This window comes from Rhincodon typus, chromosome 1 (assembly GCF_021869965.1).
Source record: "Rhincodon typus isolate 14 chromosome 1, sRhiTyp1.1, whole genome shotgun sequence".
NCBI lineage: Eukaryota > Metazoa > Chordata > Chondrichthyes > Orectolobiformes > Rhincodontidae > Rhincodon > Rhincodon typus.
In genome coordinates, this window is record NC_063332.1 from 34,850,997 (window position 1) to 34,870,684 (window position 19,688).

General features: G+C 39.4%; 1 protein-coding gene across 1 annotated transcript in view; it reads left to right on the forward strand.

Moving 5' to 3' along the window:
• LOC109928323 (WD repeat-containing protein 7) overlaps positions 1-19,688 on the forward strand; it is a 375,400-nt gene that overhangs the window by 104,836 nt on the left and 250,876 nt on the right. Inside the window, exon 15 of the mRNA XM_048604178.1 lies at positions 15,076-15,290. Within this exon, the coding sequence (XP_048460135.1) occupies positions 15,076-15,290 (215 nt within the window). The remainder of the gene's footprint in view (positions 1-15,075; positions 15,291-19,688) is intronic.

Sequence of the window (19,688 nt, forward strand, 5' to 3'; positions counted from 1 at the left end):
CCCTCCTCCTAATACATATATTGCTCGTAAGTGATGAAATCCATAGGATTGACGTTACCTTGCATTAGTATAAACAAAGCACTTTTCTCTAGCAGCTCTTGAACTTCATCTCCACAGTTGTCTCTTTTTTTAGGCTGTCTGTCAAGCAATGCTACATGAATGAGCCAGATCTTCTTCTAATTCAATGCTGAAAATGTCTGAATTTGTAAAATGGCTGACATAGGGACTTGCAGTGAACAAAATAAGAATTCACTAACAAATCTTATTTTCCACGATCATTGAAGGCACTGAGTCTTATCTTCATTGAAAGTTTAAGAATTGCATAGAAATCATGTGGAAGGCTAGCGTATTCTCAGAGAAAACTTTCTTGGTAGAAGTCAGAGGAGTTAGCACCCTGTATGTAACTGAGTGAATCAGAAGACATTGTGTGACAGGATTTTCAAAAAAACCTTTTTTAATGTTCCACACAAGAAATTAATACACAAATTAGGATTCATGAGATTGGGGTAATTGTATGGATTGAGGGTTGATTTATAGACAGAAAATAAAGAACAGAAACAAATGGGGCAATGGTGGATTTACAGGCTGAGATGATAAGAAATAGGAACAGCCAATGTTCTGCTGTTCGAGCCTGTTTTGCCACTCAAAACAAATGTGGCTGGTCTGACATTGCTAACATCCACTCTCCTGCATTTTCTCTGTAACCCTTGATTCCCTGACTGATCAAGAATCTATCTATCTTAGCCTTAAATATGTAAAAGGACTCTTCCCTTATAGCTCTCTGTGGCAGGGAGTGCCCAAGATTTTCAACCATCTGACCAAAGAAATTCCTCCTCACCTCAGTCTTAAGTTTGCGGCCCTTTATTCTGAGACTATGCCCTTTGGTTATAGACTGTTCCGTGAGGGAAAACGTACTCTCAGCATTTACCCTGTCAAGCTCCTATATGTTTCAATGAGATCACGTTTCATTCTTCTAAACTCCAATGAATGGAATCCTAACCTATGTAGCCCTTGCTCAGAAGACAACTTCTCCATACTGGGAATCATCCTGGTGAACCCTCTCTGTACTGCCTCCAATGAAATGATGATATCTTTCCTTAAAGAAGGGGACCAAAACTGCTTGCAGTACTTCAGACGTATTCTCACCAGCACCTTGTACAATTGTAGTAGGACTTCCCCATTCTTATGCTCCAATCTGCTTGAAATAAAGGTCAACGTTTCATTAGCCTTCCTGATTACCTGCTGCACCTGTGACCTGGCTTTCTGTGTTTCATGTATAAATACCTCCAAGTCCCTTTTGTGTTGCAGCTTTCTCCAGTTCTTCCCCATTTAGATAATAATCTGTTCTTTTGTTCTCCCTTCCCAAATGAATAATTTCACATTTTCCCACATTATGCTTCATTTGCCAACGTTTTGTGCACTTACTTAACCTATCACTATCTCTGTAAACTGCTTGTATCCCTCTTGCAACATATTTTTCCACTTATTTTTGTGTCATCTGCAAATTTGGTTACAGTACATTCACTTTGCTTCCTCCTCCAAGCCATTAATATAAATATATTAGAAACAGTTGTGGTCCCATCACAGATCCCTGTGGAACCCCATTGGTTTAGGTTGCCAAGTTAAAAAAGAGCCCCTTATCCCCACTTACTGTTTTCAAACTGGTAGGGTATTGCAAAGATCAGTACTTGGGCCTCAGCTATATTAATTATGACCCAGATGATAGTAATACTGAATAAGTCAGATTTCTGCTTGATAGATCATAAGTTTTTTTTTATTTTTCTTTTTGTTTACCATGATATATTCACAAAATGCATTTAACCAAAGAACATTGTATTTTGTGTAACAAACATCTAAGTAAAAACTATATTGCAGTCTACAAGGACAATTGGAATGATTTTATTGCAAACAGAGAGAAAGATCCACACTGTTTTACCCCAGCAACACACAGAGCTCTCAAACCTCTGAAGAATCATCTTTGTCTCCATACTGAAGCTTTTTGGTCAGCTAGCCTGGCTGTGGACCATTTCCTTTCAGCAAATATCTGTATGTTGAATTAATGTCATACTCTTCAGTTAATGTCTCATTGCAAGACCCTTGAATGTGAATTCATGTCATTTATTACTTAACATGGGTTCCCCAAACTCATGTCTTCAACAACCTTTGTGTCTTCCTCTCTGAAACCACCTCAGCCTTCTGGTTTCTGGTTTTTTTTCCCCCCCCAACGAACCTGCTTGGAGACTACGAACAGCACATTTACTATTGTGAACTTCATCTGAATGACTGACTCTACCTTTCTCCCTCTGGATTGTGAAACACTAGTCAGCAAACAATTTAGTAATTATCTCCCCAGGTAGCTTGATGGTCATTTAGCTGAAATCACATGGCAACTTCTAAATACTGGTGTTAACTTACTGTTCAAAATGACTTTCTGACCTTGAAGAAAAAAAATAGATTTGCCCAGAAGTGCAAAACTAAAATCCAATTTCAGTATCAAAGTAGTCAAACAATACATAATGAACTTTCATAACATGATGACGGTAGGGGACTAGGTATAATGCATCAAAATTTCATAATGCAAAGTTGGAAAAGAAAGTAGTGAAGCAAAGGTAAAGGATATACACAGTTTGTGCTAGGAAGCATAAACTTGGCAGATAGCTTAAAGTGTAATGACGTATGAAATTCTCAACTTAGATAGGAAAAAGAAAAGAACAATACTTTGTTGAATGTTGAAATCTTTGTACTCGAAGGAAATGTTGCTCTTCTTGAATGTGTGCAAAATTATCCATGAAGTTACCCATGGCTTTCAATTTTTTTTGTGTCCTTTTATTACATCTTCCCTTAATCTTGTCCCCTCAAGTCAGACGACTCTCATCGTTCCAGAAATTCATGCAAATGCTGCTGTTTCATCTTATCCTTTACCTCCATTATAGTGAAACTAAGCCTATAATATTTACTTCTAATTCCTTGGAAAAATTAATGATTACCAAAGGATTTTGAAATTTGTGTACTTTATCACTTGGACACAGATTATCAGCTTCAAACACACCGAAATAAGTGTGGTGTCACACATTGTCTAATTTGAAGCACTGTGGATCATGAGTTATATTCCACCAAGGAATGACATCAGTGAGTTACACAAATAGCATAAGTGGATCCTAATAATGTACTTTGCCAAGATATTTTAAAATAATATGTAAATTTTAAATGTAAGCTCAATAACATGCAGATTTTAGATTACACTGGACGATAGCACTGAAACCTACAAAAACATGTCAATGAAAAATTAGTTGTAGTAATAATACCTATAAATAGCACAATGGTTGTTAAATTAAAGTGCCAGGAATTGTGTGGTTATATAACTCTCCATTTCCCATACTTCGTCCACCAGCTGCAAGGTGCAATTCAGAAGTGTGACAGAATACTTTCCACTTGCCTAGATGAGTGCAACTATAACACAATTCAATGGGAATAGGGGGTAATCTGTTGATTGTAGTCATGACCTGGCACAAAGGATGGTTGTGGTTGTTGGAGGCCAGTCATCTCAACTCTGGGTCATTACTGAAGGGGCTCCTCAGGGTACTGTCCTAGGCCCAATCATCCCTCCATCATAACGTCAGAGTGTGAAAGTCAGCTGGTGATTGTATAGTCATGTTCAGCACAATTGGTGACTCCCAGATACTGAAATAGTCGATGTCCATATGTGGAAAGACCTGGACAATATCTAGGATTAGTCTGACAAGTGACAAGTAACATTACCTGGCATTTGTGCAATGCTGATGACCATCTCAAACAAAAGAAAACCTAACCATTGCCCCTTTACATTCAATGGTAATCCTCCACTATGAATTTCCTGCAGGCTACCATTGACCAGAAAGTGAACTGGACTAACTATATAAATATATTGGCTACAAAAGCAAGTCATCGGCTTTTAATCCTGCAGCGAGTAACTCACCACCTGATTCTCCAAAACCTGTCCTTCATCTTTAAGGCCCATGTCAGGAGTGTGATGAAGTACTCTCCACCTGACTCGATGAGTGCAGCTCCAACAACACTCGAGAATCTTGACGCCATTCAGGACATAGCAGTTCGTTTGATTATACACACTATATCTACTGTCATTAATTGCATGATCAATGCACTGTCGCAACAGTGTTTGTTATCTCCACTGCAGAAATTTACCAAGGCACCTTAGATGGAACCTTCCAAACTTAGGACCACTACAATGTAGAAGGACAAAGGCAGCATTTACTTGGGTACACCACCACCACAAATTCCTCTCCAAGCCAGTCATCAGCCTGAATTGGAAATACATTGCTATTCTTTCATGGTTGCTGGGGCAAAGTTCTGGAACTAGCTTGCTGCCAGCACTGTGGATATACCTGCACTGCATGGAAAGTGAAGAAGATTATCTCAGAATACAGTGAGATCTTGATCAACTGAGCCAGTTGGCCAAAGAATAGCAGATGGCGTTTAATTTAGATAAATGCAAAGTGTCATATTTTGATAGATCAAACCAGGGCTGGACTTAAATAGTCAATGGTAGGGCCCTGGGGAATGTTATAGAACAAAGAGATCTAGGTTTACAGGTTCATAGCTCCTTGAAAAAGGGAGTCACAGGTAGACAGGTGGCAAAGAAGAATTTTGACACGCTTGCTTCCATCGGTCAGAGCGATGAGTAGAGGAGATGGGACGTCTGGTTGCAGCTGTACAAGGTGTTGGTGAGGTCACATTTAGAGTACTGCATGCAGTTCTGGTTGCCCTACTATAGAAAGGATATTATTAAATTAGAAAGAGTGCAGAAAAGATTTACTGGGATGCTACCTGGACTAGAAGGTTTGAGTTTTAAGGATAGGCTGGGCCTTTATTCCCTGAGGCAGAGGAGACTGAGGGACGACCTTATAGAGGTCTATAAAATCATGAGAGGCAGAGATATGGTAGATAGCCAACAGCTTTTCCCCGTGATAGAGGAGGCTAAAACTAGAAGGCATAGTTGTTTTAAGGTGAGAGGGGAGAGATACAAAAGGATTCAGAGGGGCAATTTTTTCACACAGGGCGGTGAGTGTCTGGAATAGGCTGTTGGAGGTAGTGATGGAAGCGTGTATAATTTCATCATTTAAGAAACATTTGGACATGTGCATGGATGGGATGGGTGTGGAGGGCTTTGGATCAAACACAGCAAATGGGACTGGATTAATTGTGAAAACTAGATAACATGGACAAGTTGGGCTAAAGGGCCTGTTTCTATACTGTAAACCTCTGTGACATGGACAGCGGCAGTTTAACCTGTAACTCACCACCACCTTAAGGGCAACTAGGGATGGACAACAAATCCTGGCCATGACAGTGATGTTCACATCTCATAAAAGAATAAAAAGAAAGCTTAACTTGTGAATAATATAGCATAGACCAGCGTATATAGAAAGACCACCCATACAAACAAGACACTTAATTACACCAGCAACCACCCCAACATCCATAAACGGAGCTGCAGCAGGGCATTATTCAAAACAAGCCACAACACCCTGCAGCAACTTGGAACTACACAAAGCAGAACAGGAGCACTTGTATGGAGTTTTTTAAAAGGAATGAATACCCAAAAAACACAATCTGCCATTATCTTTGCGACAGACCACAACAAGAAGACACAACACGGCCAGACACAGTAGTCGCCCTACTTTACATCAGAGACATATCAGAGATGACCACAAGACTACTCAGACCCCTAGGAATCAGAGTAGCCCACAAACCAACAACCACCCTATGACAGCTACTGACTAACGCAAAGGATCCCATTCCCACAACCAATAAAACCAACGTAATATACATAATACCATGCAAGGACTGTGAGAAACATTTACATAGGCCAAACTGGAAAAAAATTGACAATAAGGATACACGAACACCAACTAGCCACCAAGAGACACAACCAGTTTTCACTGGTCTCCATGCACGTGGGCAAAGAAGGACATAAATTCGACTGGGACAACACATCCATAATAGCACAAGCCAAACAGAGACATGCCAGGGAATTTCTGGAGGCTTAGCACTCCAACTGGAACTCCATCAACAAACACATTGAACTGGACCCGATATACAAACCACTCAAAAACAGAACCGGAAGTGAGGCATATAAGTAACAAGTGGGACAGAACTCCAACGCTTCACCAGAGGCGCACTGACGATGTTACTTAGCAGGGTGACGAAACGTCTGCAATCAAACGTACCTGCTCGGCGAGCAAGTCTACAACCTTGTCTATGAACCGAGCTACAAATCTTCTCAGAAGAATTCATGTTTTATGACACATAAATCTGTTAAGTGTCCAGGAGGGAGTATCACAATGTTATCTTGCTTAGCTTTAAGAAAGAAGTGACTCCAATCTTCAATATTGAGGAGAAACATGCCTCTGGAAGGTGATTACTCTATTTATAGAGAAAGGTGGGCAGTGATTGACCGGCCACAGCAGGAATGCAAGGAGCCAGAGGAGGAATCTGATGGATCTGGACCTGACACGACCCTTGATCATTAGACTTAAAGCAGAATGAAGACAGTGGAGAGTTATCAATAATAGCAATGGCACATTCTGAAAGGAATGGAACAATCTACAAGGATGGTGAGTGGTGCTGGTGATATGATGAAGAGAGCTAGATTATCTCATTTGCTGTGGTAGGTTGCATTTCTAGCTGGCATGTTGCTAAAGCGAAGAGACATAATTAAATTATTGAGAAAAACAGCAAGATGCTGTGATTTAGTAAGATTTTGTGTAACTGTAAAATGTGGAATGTTAGTCTTTGAAGAGAGTAAACAAAAAAGCAAATTTGATGTGAATGCTACAACTACTTATTGTGTGGAATATGAAAGGTGTAATTACACAGATAGTGATGACATTTAATTTGAAGACAGTACTCTGAAACGGTACGTTATATGGAGGTTGGCAAAGCTTGGATTTAGAAACCGTTACATTATCCAGCAGTAGTAAGTGGGACTTGGTTTTCTGCAAAACCCATGAAAGCTATTACTTTATGCTAAAACTGGTAACATTAAATATGTAATAAAACAAAGAATTACGGATGCTGAAAATCTGAAAAAAAAAAACAAATTAACAGATGAGGTTTTAGCAAAGGCTTGTAGCTTGGGTTGTGGGTGAGATTGTTGATGTGCCTGCTGAGCTGGCTTGTTTTCATTCAGATGTTTTGTTACCATGCTTGGTAACATCATCAGTGAGGCCACCGATGAAGCGATGTTGTTCTACTCCGCTTGGAATTTATACTGTCTGGTCCATTATGGCGAGTAGTGTAACTTCCGGTTTTGATCTGTATGGGTTTGTATATGGGGTCCAATTCTATATGTTTGTTGATTGCATTATGGGTGGAGAACCATGCCTCTAGGAAATCTAGTGCGTGTCTATGTTTGGCTTGGGCTACTGTTCTTACGTTGGTCCAGTTAAACTGATTGCCTTCACTGTCTGAGGGTACTGATATTAAGGAAAGTTTGTCGTGTCGTTTTGCTGCTAGCTGATGTTCATGTATTCTGATGGCTAGTTTCCTTCCTGTCTGTCAGATGTAATGCTTGCTTGTGCCTGTCGTTGCATGGTATTTTGTAAACTACGTTGGTTCTGCATGCTGCGGGAATGGGGTCTTAAATCCTTGTGAGTAATCCTTGTACCTAAACACTACGGAACAGCAATGGACTACAACCCTAGAACAGGCCATCACCATCAAACAACACAGGGCGAAAACTAAGAAGAGACACGAGCTACAGGAGAAACTTAACAAACTGATCCACCACAAAGACAAAGACAACAACAAACCTGGATAAGAAACCTATTCAGCAGATGACTCTCAGAAACTGAGAAAGCTGTCCTTTTAGGGGGACTGAACTATAACCACAAAGATGCAAACAGAACAGACTTCATGGCTGCCCTGGAAACTACATTTAAAAGACAACAGACTCATGGATGAAACACAACAAGCCATCTAACAAACTATACAAACGGATCAATGGCACATCCATGGGATCACCCATCTCAGGACTCATTGCAGAGTCAGTCATGCAAAGACGAGAACACACTATCCTCCCCCTCATTCAACCTAAATTGTGGATCCGGTACGTGGACGGCACGTTTGTCATTATTAAATGCACCGAACTAGAAGAGACCCACCACCTCCTCATCAACGTATTTGCCGGGATTAAATTCCCGAGAAGAAGAAAGAAACAACAATCAGCTTCCATTTCTGGACGTCAGAGTTGAACGTGTGACTAATGGGGAATATGAAACCTCCGTATATAGGAAAGCAACCCACACTGACCAAATTCCCAACATCCACAAACAAAGCTGTATTAGGACACTATTTAAATGGGCCACCATTCACTGCAACATGCCAGAACAACGCAGGAAAGAGGAAGAGCACCTATACAAAATCATTGCCATGAGTGCATATCCCCGCAACTTCATCCGCAAGTGCCTACTAAATAGACAACAACAAGAGAACACAGTACGCCCTAACACACTGGCCACACTGCCCTACATCAAGAACTTATCAGAACTGGCAACGAGACTCCTACGACCACTAGGAATCATGGTTGCACACAAACTCACAGCCACTCTATGACAAACACTCACAAGGATTAAAGACCCCATTCCCACAACATGCAGAACCAAAGTGGTTTACAAAATACCAAGCAACGTCTGCCGCAAGCATTACATTGGACAGACAGGAAGGAAACTAGCCATGGGGATACATGAACATCAGCTAGCAGAAAAACGATGTGACGAACTTTCCTTAATATCAGTACACTCGAACAATGGAGGTCATCAGTTTAACTGAGACAACATAACCATAGTAGCCCAAGCCAAACATAGACATGCACTGGAATTCCTAGAGGCATGGTTCTCAACCCACAATGCAATCAACAAACATATAGAGTTGGACCCCATATACAAACCCATACAGATCAAAACCAAAAATGACACAACTCACCATAATGGACCAGACAGTATAAATTCCAAGCCGGGTAGAACAACATGGCTTCACTGGAGGCCTCACTGATGACGTTACTTAGCATGGTGATGAAATGTCAGAACAAAAATAAGCCAGCTCGGCGAGCAAGTCAACAACCTCAGAAATTGATGGAGAAACTCAGTAGGTCAAGCAGCATTTGTGAAGAGAAAGCAGAGTGAAAGTTCAGGTCAGTTCTGAAGAATGGTCACTGGACCCAAAATGTTTTCTGTTTTCTGTTTACAGATGCTTCCAGACCTGCTGAGTTTTGCCAGCAATTTCTGTGTTTGTGTCAGGAAGCATGTGCTTTTTTTGATCCATTTCAGTACAAATAATCATCCGGTGTCCTCTTGAGCACCTCAGTTGATCCTGTCTCTACCGGATTTCCAGGCAGTTTATTTCATATCTTATATACTCACTGTGTGAAACCGTTTTCTGGCATCACCTTTTCTTCTTTTGAACATCACTTTAAATCTATGCCCTATTTTTTGAGTGGGAACAGTTTCTATCTAGTCTATGTAGCTCGCTCATGATTTTGGAGAGCTCTCAAACCTCTGAGCCTCTTCCCTTCAAGTTGAACAGTCCCATCTTCTTCAGTCTATCCTCACACCTGAAGTTTCTCATTCCTGGAACCATTCTTGTAAATAGTGTCTGCATTCTCTCTAATGTATTCACATCTTGCCTTTAATATGCCACACACAACTATACACAGTACTCCAGTTGGGTCTAACAAGTGCCTTGTACAAGTTCAACAACATCTCTCTGCTCTTGCACTCTTTGCCCCTGTTAATGAAACTAAGAACACCGTATGCTTTACTAACTACTTGCTCCATCTGTTCTGTCACTTTCAATGATCTGGCATAAATTCACCCAAACCCCGCTGCTGCTGCTGCATCCTATTCAGAATTGTACCCCATTTTTAAAATTGTCTTTCAATGTATTCCTACCAAAGTCCATCACCTCACATTTCACTACATTGAACCTCATCTGCCACTATTGGTGCACCCCACTAAGTTATTAATATTCTTTTGGAGTTTTACACTGTCCTCCTCACAATTTACAGCTCTTCCAGGTTTCATGTCATTTGCAATCTTTGGACCTGTCCCCTGTACACCAAGATCCATATACTTAATACATATGAGGAAAAGCAAGGGTCCCAAGACTGACTCCTGAGAAATTCTACTACCTTCCTGAAACCTAAAAAAAATCCATTAACCATTGCATCCTGTTTCTTATCCCTCAGCCAATTTTGTATCCATGTCGCTTTTATACCGTGGCCTGTAACTTTCTTCACAAGCCTGTGTGGCACTGTATCAAATGTGTTCTGCAAATACATAAATGCATCAACAGTTTACCCTCATTGAACCTTCGTTACCTGTTCAAAAAAAGTTTCTGGAAGTTAGTTAAATACAATTTCCCCTTTAGGTATCTATGCTGGCTATCCCCTAGCAACCTACCTTTTCCCAAGTGATTATTAACTCTATCCCACATAATTGTTTCTAGAAGCTTTCTAGTTGCCAAAGTTAAACTGACATCACTAATTGTTGGAATAATTGTCATAACCTTCCTTAAACAAGGTTGTAAAGTTTGCAGTTCGTCATTCTTCTGGTACCACCCTCAATTCCAGGGAAGACAAAGATTATGGCCTAGTGATTTCTACTCGCATCCTTCAGAATACTTGGCTGCATCACATCCAGTCCTAGGGTCTTGTCAAGCTTAAGTGCCAATTGGATATATACAAGACTTCTTCTTTATTAATTTTGGACCCTTTTTGTGACATAGATTCCTCATCTATCATCATGGCTCGGGCTGCATCCTCGTCTTTTGTAAAGACAAATGCAGAGTATTCAGTTAATACCTCAGCTGTGTCCCCTTTCCCCATATGTGAATCTTCTTTTTAGTGTCTAATTTGACCTATATGGTGAAGCAAGTCTTAGTGCAGGTAACGATACAGTTAAATGATGCTTCTAATGAGTGAAAGATTGGCCATTAGATAATTCTAATGGTTGAACCTGGATGAAGCCAAAGCATTGAGTATATCAGTGGTAGATAAGAAATGGTAAGTGTCCGATCATAGATTAAAAAGATGGAAATAGGCAGGGTAGAAAAAAGATTTGAGAGGTGAAAAAATCCTATGATGCTATCTGAAGAAGGGTAAGGAATTCTCATTGGATCAACATTTATCCCTTCAGCCGTAAACAGATTATATGGCCATCCGTCTGATTGTGAAGCCATTGTGTGCAGTTTCCTTGCAGCATTTCAAACATCACAACTGTTTCAATGCTACCAAAGTATCCCATTGGCTGTTTAACATTCTGGGTCACTAAGAAGAGTACATAATATACATGCAAATTCCTTATTTTGTGTACAAATTATATAGTCATATGTTTTAATGCTCAGTATGCTAAACCATTGAGATAGATAAAAAAAAACATTAAGTGTTGTCACAGATAACAGTGTGGAGCTAGAGGAACACAGCAGGTCAGGCAGCATCAGAGGAGCAGGAAAGCTGACGTTTTGGGTCGGGACCCTTTCTGAAGCATCTCTGATACTGCCTGTCCTGCTGTGTTACTGCAGCTCTGCACTGTGTTATCTCAGAGTCCAGCATCGGCAGTTCTTATGATCTCTATATGTTGTCACATATTTTTTAATCAAGGAAAGAATTCAGGGGAAAATCAGTCAACAGTTTTGGCGCATTAGTGACCTTTCAGAATTCCAAATGTCATCTATTCTAATGCAAATATCCAATGTTGTATTACCTAATAGTAAAGTGGGTAGGAGATGTACATATCTAATTGTATCCCAACATACTTGAATATTGGAATCAATTAATCATATTACTGGGATATTCTCCAATGGATTGTTTGTATTCTGTAGTATCTTTCTAAAAATAATCTCAGCATTGCATGACAGTGCTTATGAAATGCTTTATAGACGTTTCATTTCTGAGCAAGGGTGGAGCATGAATTGGGTCCTGAGGAAGGGTCACTGGACCCGAAACATTAACTCTGATCTTTTCTTCACATATGCTGCCAGACCAGCTGAACTTTACTAGAAACTTCTGTTTTTGTTCCTGATTTACAGCATCCGCAATTCTTTTGGTTTTCACTTAAGACTTTGTTCAGCCAAGCTTCAGTGGGCTTTTTGCTTGAAGTGTCTGTGCCAGCTGAATAAATTAGTTGCCCATTCTAATCCCACTTTTCAGTACCTGGTCTGTAGCCTTTCAGGTGCAGATCCAGTTTCGTTATAAATGAGCTGAGGATTTCCTCCTCAACCCAGCAAATTGGACAGTGAATTCAAGCCATTTACCTCTCTCTGGGTGAAAAAGCTTTTCCTCATGTCCCTGTAATCCTTCTACCAATTTCCTTAATCCATGTCCCCTGGTAATTGGCCTCTCCACTGCCAGAAACACAATTTCCAGTCAGCTCTGTCCAAACTCATTGTTCTGTACATGTCATGTAAGGCACCTGTTGGTAGCTTCTATTCTAAGGAAAGCAAGCTTAGATAATCTGCTCTTTCTCCATAGCTGCAAGTTTCAAGACCTGACAACATTCTTGCAAATATTATTTCTCTGTCGAGCAATTCTGTCTTTCCTGTAATATGGTGACCAGAATTGTGTGCACGAGTCATCTGGGGCCTGACTAGTTCCAGCATTAAATCTGAGCTCTTGTATTTAGTCCTTTCCTCTAATAAGGAAAGCATATGCATCCTTCACCTCCTCAGTGACTTGTCCTGCTACTTCAGGAACTTTCACTCTAAGATCTTTCCATTCTTCTACTCTTCTCTTTACTTTCTTGTTTATTGTGTGTTCCCTAGTTTTGTTTGCCCTCCCCAAATGCATAACCTCACACTTCTCTGGATTGAATTTCATTTGCCACTTTCTGTTCACCCAACCAAAACCATTGAAATCATCCTGCAGTTGACACTACCCTCTTCACTATCAACGACCCAATCAACTTTTGTGTTATTGGCAAATTTCCCAATTATCCCATGTGCAAGTATAATTCATTAGTATATTGCCATAAATAGCAAAGGACACAACACTGAGCCCTGTAGAACATCACTGAAAATTAGGTTGCTTTTGCAAAAATATCATTGACCATTACCCTTTGTTTCCTCTCATTGAGGCACATTCCGCTGTATCCAATGGACTTTAATTTATTGTTTTGCCACGTGAAACCTTGTCAAATGCTAAAATTAGTAAAGTCCTTGTAGACAACATCCACTGCATGACCTCGTTAATCTCCGTTGTTACTTCATCAAAAAATTTAATTATGTTCGTGAGACATGACCTTCCTTGACAAAACCGTGCTGACTATCCTTGATTAATCTTTCCAAGTTACAGTTAATCCTATATCTCAGTGCTGATTCATGTAATTTGCCCACCACTTTGAGGTCAGACTGACTGGCCTCTAATTATTTAGCTTATCCCTCACACTCTCTTACTCTGTGCTCATTTCTGTAAAGGCTAATTAGTTGTGATCAGTATCAGTCTATTTAAAAATCATTGGTTTAATACATTCTGAGAAGAAAGTAATTGGTCAACATTGTCTAACAGCTGTTCATGTGGGCCTAAAGGATACTGCGTTGCCAGTGCACAAGGTAAATTTATATTGAGCCTTTACTTTGTGATCAACCTTCCATACATTTTAAAATAACTGGCCATATTTTCTTTCCAATATCTTGGTTTGAAATATCCTGACTTAATGGAAACATCTGATTTCTTAAGCCTGGTCTGCACTCCCTGTCAGGTTGGAGAGAAATATGCATGGGACTGACAGGTGAATGAACATAATAATGAGTAAAGAAACATAAGGAGAATAAAGATAACTGGATGGTATATGTATCATTTGAATCCTACCTCGAGTAAGTTATAATAATGATTGTCAGAGCATTGTTGTTTTATAAATTATTGAATTTTATTTTTTAACAATAAGATAAAGTTCATGATGAAATGTCTAAAATTGACCGGACAGTTTTTTTTTGCAAAGGAGTCTCAATCTGTTCTGGTCCTGAAGGTGAAAAATAAATTTTCCAAAAACCTCAAATCATGTGTCAGGCTGCAAATAAAAGCAGAATATGCTGGAAAAAATCTGTAGAGAGAGAAACAGAGTTAATGTTTTGAGTCATAAAAATATAAGAAATAGGAGCAGGAGTAGGTAGTTTAGCCCCTCAAACCTGTCCTGCCATTCAACAAGATCATAGCTGATCTGTCCCAGTCATCAGCTCCTCTTTTTTGTCACAACACAACTCCTCTTTTTTTTTTTATCAGCTCAGCAGAGCCAGATTTGGACCAGTTTTGTTATTTATTTTTATATTGCAAAAATCTGTCTACGTCTCTATTCCAAGTTTCAGATGTATTTTTTAAAAATTCTCTCATGAAGTGTGGGTGTCTTTGGCTCAGTCAGCATTTATTGCCCATCCCTAATTGCCCAGAAGGCAGTTAAAATTCACCCACGTTGTTGTAGGTCTGGAGTCAACATGTAGTCCAGACCAGGTAACAATGACGGATTTCTTTCCCTAAAGGAAATGATCAAAAAGTGAGCGAAAAATCTGCTAAATCCTGCTAATTTTCCAAAGACCTATTTCATAACAAAAGATGGGAATGGGAGGAAAGCTTTGGTGACAATGGAAGTAGTGACATGAGCTTTGTATATTAACAGCTACAACTATAAAGTCAAGATGCTGGAGCAAACATGGTCTGGTCATTTGAAAAATATAGGGTTTTGCATTTAGAGTGTCTAACAAAGTTTTTCAGCAGTTGGACAATGTTTAATGTTCAGGTTTATTTGTATACTTGAGCAGAAAGCAACATCACCAATTCTATCATTTTATTTCATAGACCTCCCTGGATTGCAGCAATTTATCAAATTAAGGCAATGTTAACACTGAAGCACTGAATAGCATGCACTGTTTTAATCTATAGAAAGAAGAGAATTTGAAACAGATGATCATATTCCTTGCACCTTTCAGAGATAATGTGCAATCTATTTGATCACCATTCTGGATTGACTTTTTAAATAAGTAAAAGCAGTAACTACAAATACAATTACAGATTTTTCTCTTTTTCTACAGGTGCGTTGGACCGATGTGTAATGGGAATTACTGCTGTGGAAATATTGAATGCTTGTGATGAAGCTGTTCCAGCTGCTGTAGATACACTCAGTCACCCTGCTGTAAATTTAAAACAGGCCATGACTCGTCGGAGCCTTACTGCTTTGAAACACATGGCACATCACAAGCTACAGACACTTGCTACCAATCTTTTGGCCTCTGAAGCTGCTGATAAGGTATATCATTTCCTCTGCAACTTTATTTTACACGAGGTGTTACAAAATACTTAATTCTAATTGAAGTTGATTCAGTGTTAATTTTCATGAATTTGCCTGAAACGTCTTGATGGCTAGTGGAGAATGTATTTTTTTAGATGAACACAAAGCCTATATTGCAGGCCATCATCAAGGCTGAAAAAAAAACAGATAAATTAGTAAGTTTCGATATTCGGTTAGTACTCAGATATTTGATCTATAGATTTAGGAATGAAAACCTTAAGGTTGTCATGAAACCTTAAGGCAGTGGTGAGTTTCACAATTTTGAGATTCTGGCAACTGATTAGTCTCAGTGGAGTGCAAATGTAGTGAGCAGCAAGCTTGTGCATAATGGCGTATATGGATCCTTGAAGAAATGAGGAGCAATGAAAATATTTGCAAATATTTGCATTTGTAATGTTAGGATTCTTCCAAATATCATTGTCTTTGCATCATTGTAACAGTTTAAATGAGTGCTGAAGCTATGTTGATTCGTATCTCATTTTATTTTTTGCCTTGTGCAGACTGGGGAATATATGAATTCAAATTGCAAAGCAAGCAAACAGTGTTATTTATTCTTCAATGCTGAACAGGAGCTCTAAATGTACATGTTTAAAACAAATCAACAACATTGCAAAACAGATTTATCTACAGTGTTTAGGTGATCTACTTAAGGTTGTTTATTCACCATGGACATTATATGTAGTTACAATTGCTAATCCCACTTTTATTTTCTGCTGTGAATTTTTAATAGCATGGTTTTATAGTGCAATTAGAGATAATAGCATTAGAAATGGCAAACATTACTTGAGCTTCCAAACATGAAGATATATGGTCTGTAAAGGCCTATTGAGGTCTAGAGCAAATGCAATTATGTCTTCACCAATGTAGTATCAATCATAACGAAGAAGCATTAATCATTTAAGGACAAAATTATGTCATAATCATGGAGTTTGTAGAAATCCTGTGCAGAGATTTCAGAAAATCATAAAATCTCTTAAATTAAGGCAGAAATGTGAAGCTCTTGTGGTGACAGGTGTTTCTTCCATCTGTAAGAGGCTGCATGTTGCAAATTGTGTTTAAGATACCTTCTGATGGAAACTAAAAGAAACTCATAGATTATGAGCAATTAAACTGAACCGGCAGGATTTCAAAAAGTAATGCCATAAGAATTTATAAGTGTGAATTATTAGGTTTGATCCCCTGGTTAAGTGGTACTTTCTTGTGCTCCTGAAATGCAGAGTTTTTTTAATCAATTGTCAGATGTGCAGTTTCTTGAAAATGGGTTTTTTGTTCTACAGGACGCTAACAAAATACTGATGTTTTTCTTTTCCCCAGTTAACTTCAATTTCAGGTCTTCCAAATCGATTGACATGATTTGGTGATGACAATGACAGCCCCCTTTCCATGTTTGATGTCATTATGCAACTGGAAATGATAGTAACTTCAAGATTTGACACAGGCATAGAAGCTGTTGCCATTCATTGTGCATTGTTCCAGAAGGTGCATTGTTGAAGACCCCATGTAGTGAAGTTCCTTAGTAATCAGTGAATGTTTCTACTTCTGCATGTTGGTATTGCTGTAAAGCCCTTGTTCAATAAGTTATAACTTACATTTAATGCATAATTACTACTAGGTTCCCTTACTTATCCTGAAAAGTCATTTTTTTTGTTGGGAGTATGTCAAAACTTTTCCTAATTATTGTAAAATAGTTTTTTAGAATTTTAAATTGAAGTAGCAATGCAAGTACAAAATTGGCGAGGAATAGAAACAGAGTAATGGTGAATTGGTATTTTTCAGGCAGAGGAAGGTTTCTATCCCAGGTTTACAAACCCAAAGGTTAGCTTTGGGGCATATGCTCTCTGAGGAGTGGTCACCGGACTCGAAATGTTAACTTTGATTTTTCTTCACGGACACTGCCAGACCTGCTGAGCTTTTCCAGCAACTTCTGTTTTTAATACTGTTTTAAAGATTTTGCAGGAGCATAGAGACCCTGTATGTCCACTTAAATCACTAAGGTGGCAGGATAGGTAAAGAGAATATTTAAGAAAGCATACATCGTATAGGCTTCGTTAATCGGGGCACAGATTTAACAGTAGTGATATGATGCTGAAGTTATATATTATGCTAGTTGCACCTCAGCAGGAGTATTGTGTACAGTTCTGTGCACCACACTTTATGAAGGACATGAAGTCATTGGGGAGAGTGCAGAAGGGGTTTATGAAATTGGCTCCTGGGATGAGAAACTTCCCTTACAAGGATAGATTAGAGAAGTTGGGAATGTTTCTCTTGGAGACAAGAAGGTTAGGAGGAGATCTTATGCAAGCTTTCTCATTCATGATGGGTCTGGACCGTACGTTTAGAGAGAAACTGTTTGTACTCGTGAGGATTGAGAACCGGGGGCGTAAATTGAAAGTCTTTTATAAAAGAAGCAAGTGCAATGTGAGAAAACACTTGTTCACAATGAGTTGTACTGGTCTGAAATGCACAGCCTGGAAATATGGTGGAGACATATTCACTTGAGGTACGCAAGGATATTTGATGATTGGATAAAGGCAGAAGAATGGCACTAAGCTATAAGGTTCAGGAATCTGGTGCCGGCATGATGGTCTAGTTTTGCTCTGTAACAATTCTGTGATGATGTCATTGCTTCAAACTTCCTAGTTTTCTTTGTTTGATTATCATAATGTGAGTAACTGCTTATCTGCTTGGTGGCATCATTGCAATTGCAAACGAGAAAACTCTTTTCTGCTTGGTGACAAATTTAAACGGATGTTGGAAAAGGGGAAAATGACACCATTGATATCATGGGCTTTCTTCAAGTTCAGCTCTGCGTGTCTTTGTTTCACTGCTGCTTGCCAAATCATTTTTTCTTCAAGCTTTTTAGATAAGCCTCAATTATTTTGTTTGGATGCATATTTGAAGTGTTATGTATATTTGTGATGAAGTTTCTTTGTTACTTGCAAGCTTTGGTTCTGAAGCTTGTAGAACCACGTACAGCTTTAAGTATGATTTGTATTTTATATTGTGAACATAAGTATTTTTAAATTGCCTTTTGAGTTGAGAAAGAAGTTGGTTTACATACATTTAGGTGAGGCTCGTGAGAAACCTTAAAAGTGACTTGTTCAGTGTTTTCAAAAAGAAGTGTAGAAGGGACAGGAAAAAATAAAATGTTTGGGCTGTTTTATGGCATAGGAAGACCGAGAGCAGCAGTATTCCCTTTGAGAGAGAGAACCATCCAGAAGTTCAGTGAGTGTAAAGGCATTGTCATGATGTTTGTCTGCAGGTTTCTTTTCAGAGAGTAAAAGAAACTGCCTTTACCAGCAGCAGTGCAGTTTAGTTTTCCCAAAGCATCAGGACAGAAGACCCAAAAATTTCCAGAAACTGTGAAGGGGGAATTTAAAGAACTCATGTTAAGAAATAACTGTGTTAGTAGTCAGTTTCGATGCTGTGTGACTGTGACCTCATGAAGAGACATTATCTAAAGAAGCTCTCATGCAGGCATTTGCCAGAAAGAAACCAATTATACTGTGTGACTGCACAAGGAACTTTAAAGTAGAAACAGGGTGCCCTTTCACTGAAGCTTGGGTCTTTGTTGAGGGAAAAAACTCTTGCTGATACTTGTAATAAAATTATTTCAAATTACTCTTATGCAGTGTAAAATAGTTTATTTTCCTTTATTGTATCTAATAAATTTTAATGTTCTTTTGTTAAAATTGTTGGGAACCTCTTACGAATATGTTCTATGACTGACTGATTGATTGCCATGATAATCGTGCTAAAATAAAACTTATGGTCTGTTAAGAGATAGTAGGAACTGCAGATGCTGGAGAATCCGAGACAACAAGGTGCAAGGCTGGATGAACACAGCAGGCCAAGCAGCATCATAGGAGCAGAGAGGCTGACGTTTCGGGCCTAGACCCTTCATCAGAAAAGGGGGAGGGGAAGGGGGTTTTGAAATAAATAGGGAGAGAGTGGGAGGCGGATAGAAGAGGGATAGAGGAGAGGATAGGTGGAGAAGAAACAAACAGGTCGAAGAGGCGGGGATGGGGCCAGGAAAGGTGAGTGTAGGTAGGGAGTTATGGGTAGCCATGGGTACCCGCATGGGCCCAAGCTACGCCTGCCTCTTTGTAGGTTACGTGGAACAATCCCTCTTCCGTACCTACACCGGCCCTAAACCCCACCTCTTCCTCCGTTACATTGATGACTGTATCGGTGCCGCCTCGTGCTCCCACGAGGAGCTCGAACAGTTCATACACTTCACTAACACCTTCCACCCCAACCTTAAATTTACCTGGACCATCTCTAACACCTCTCTCCCCTTCCTGGACCTCTCTGTCTCCATATCGGGCAACCACCTCGAAACCGATATTCATTTCA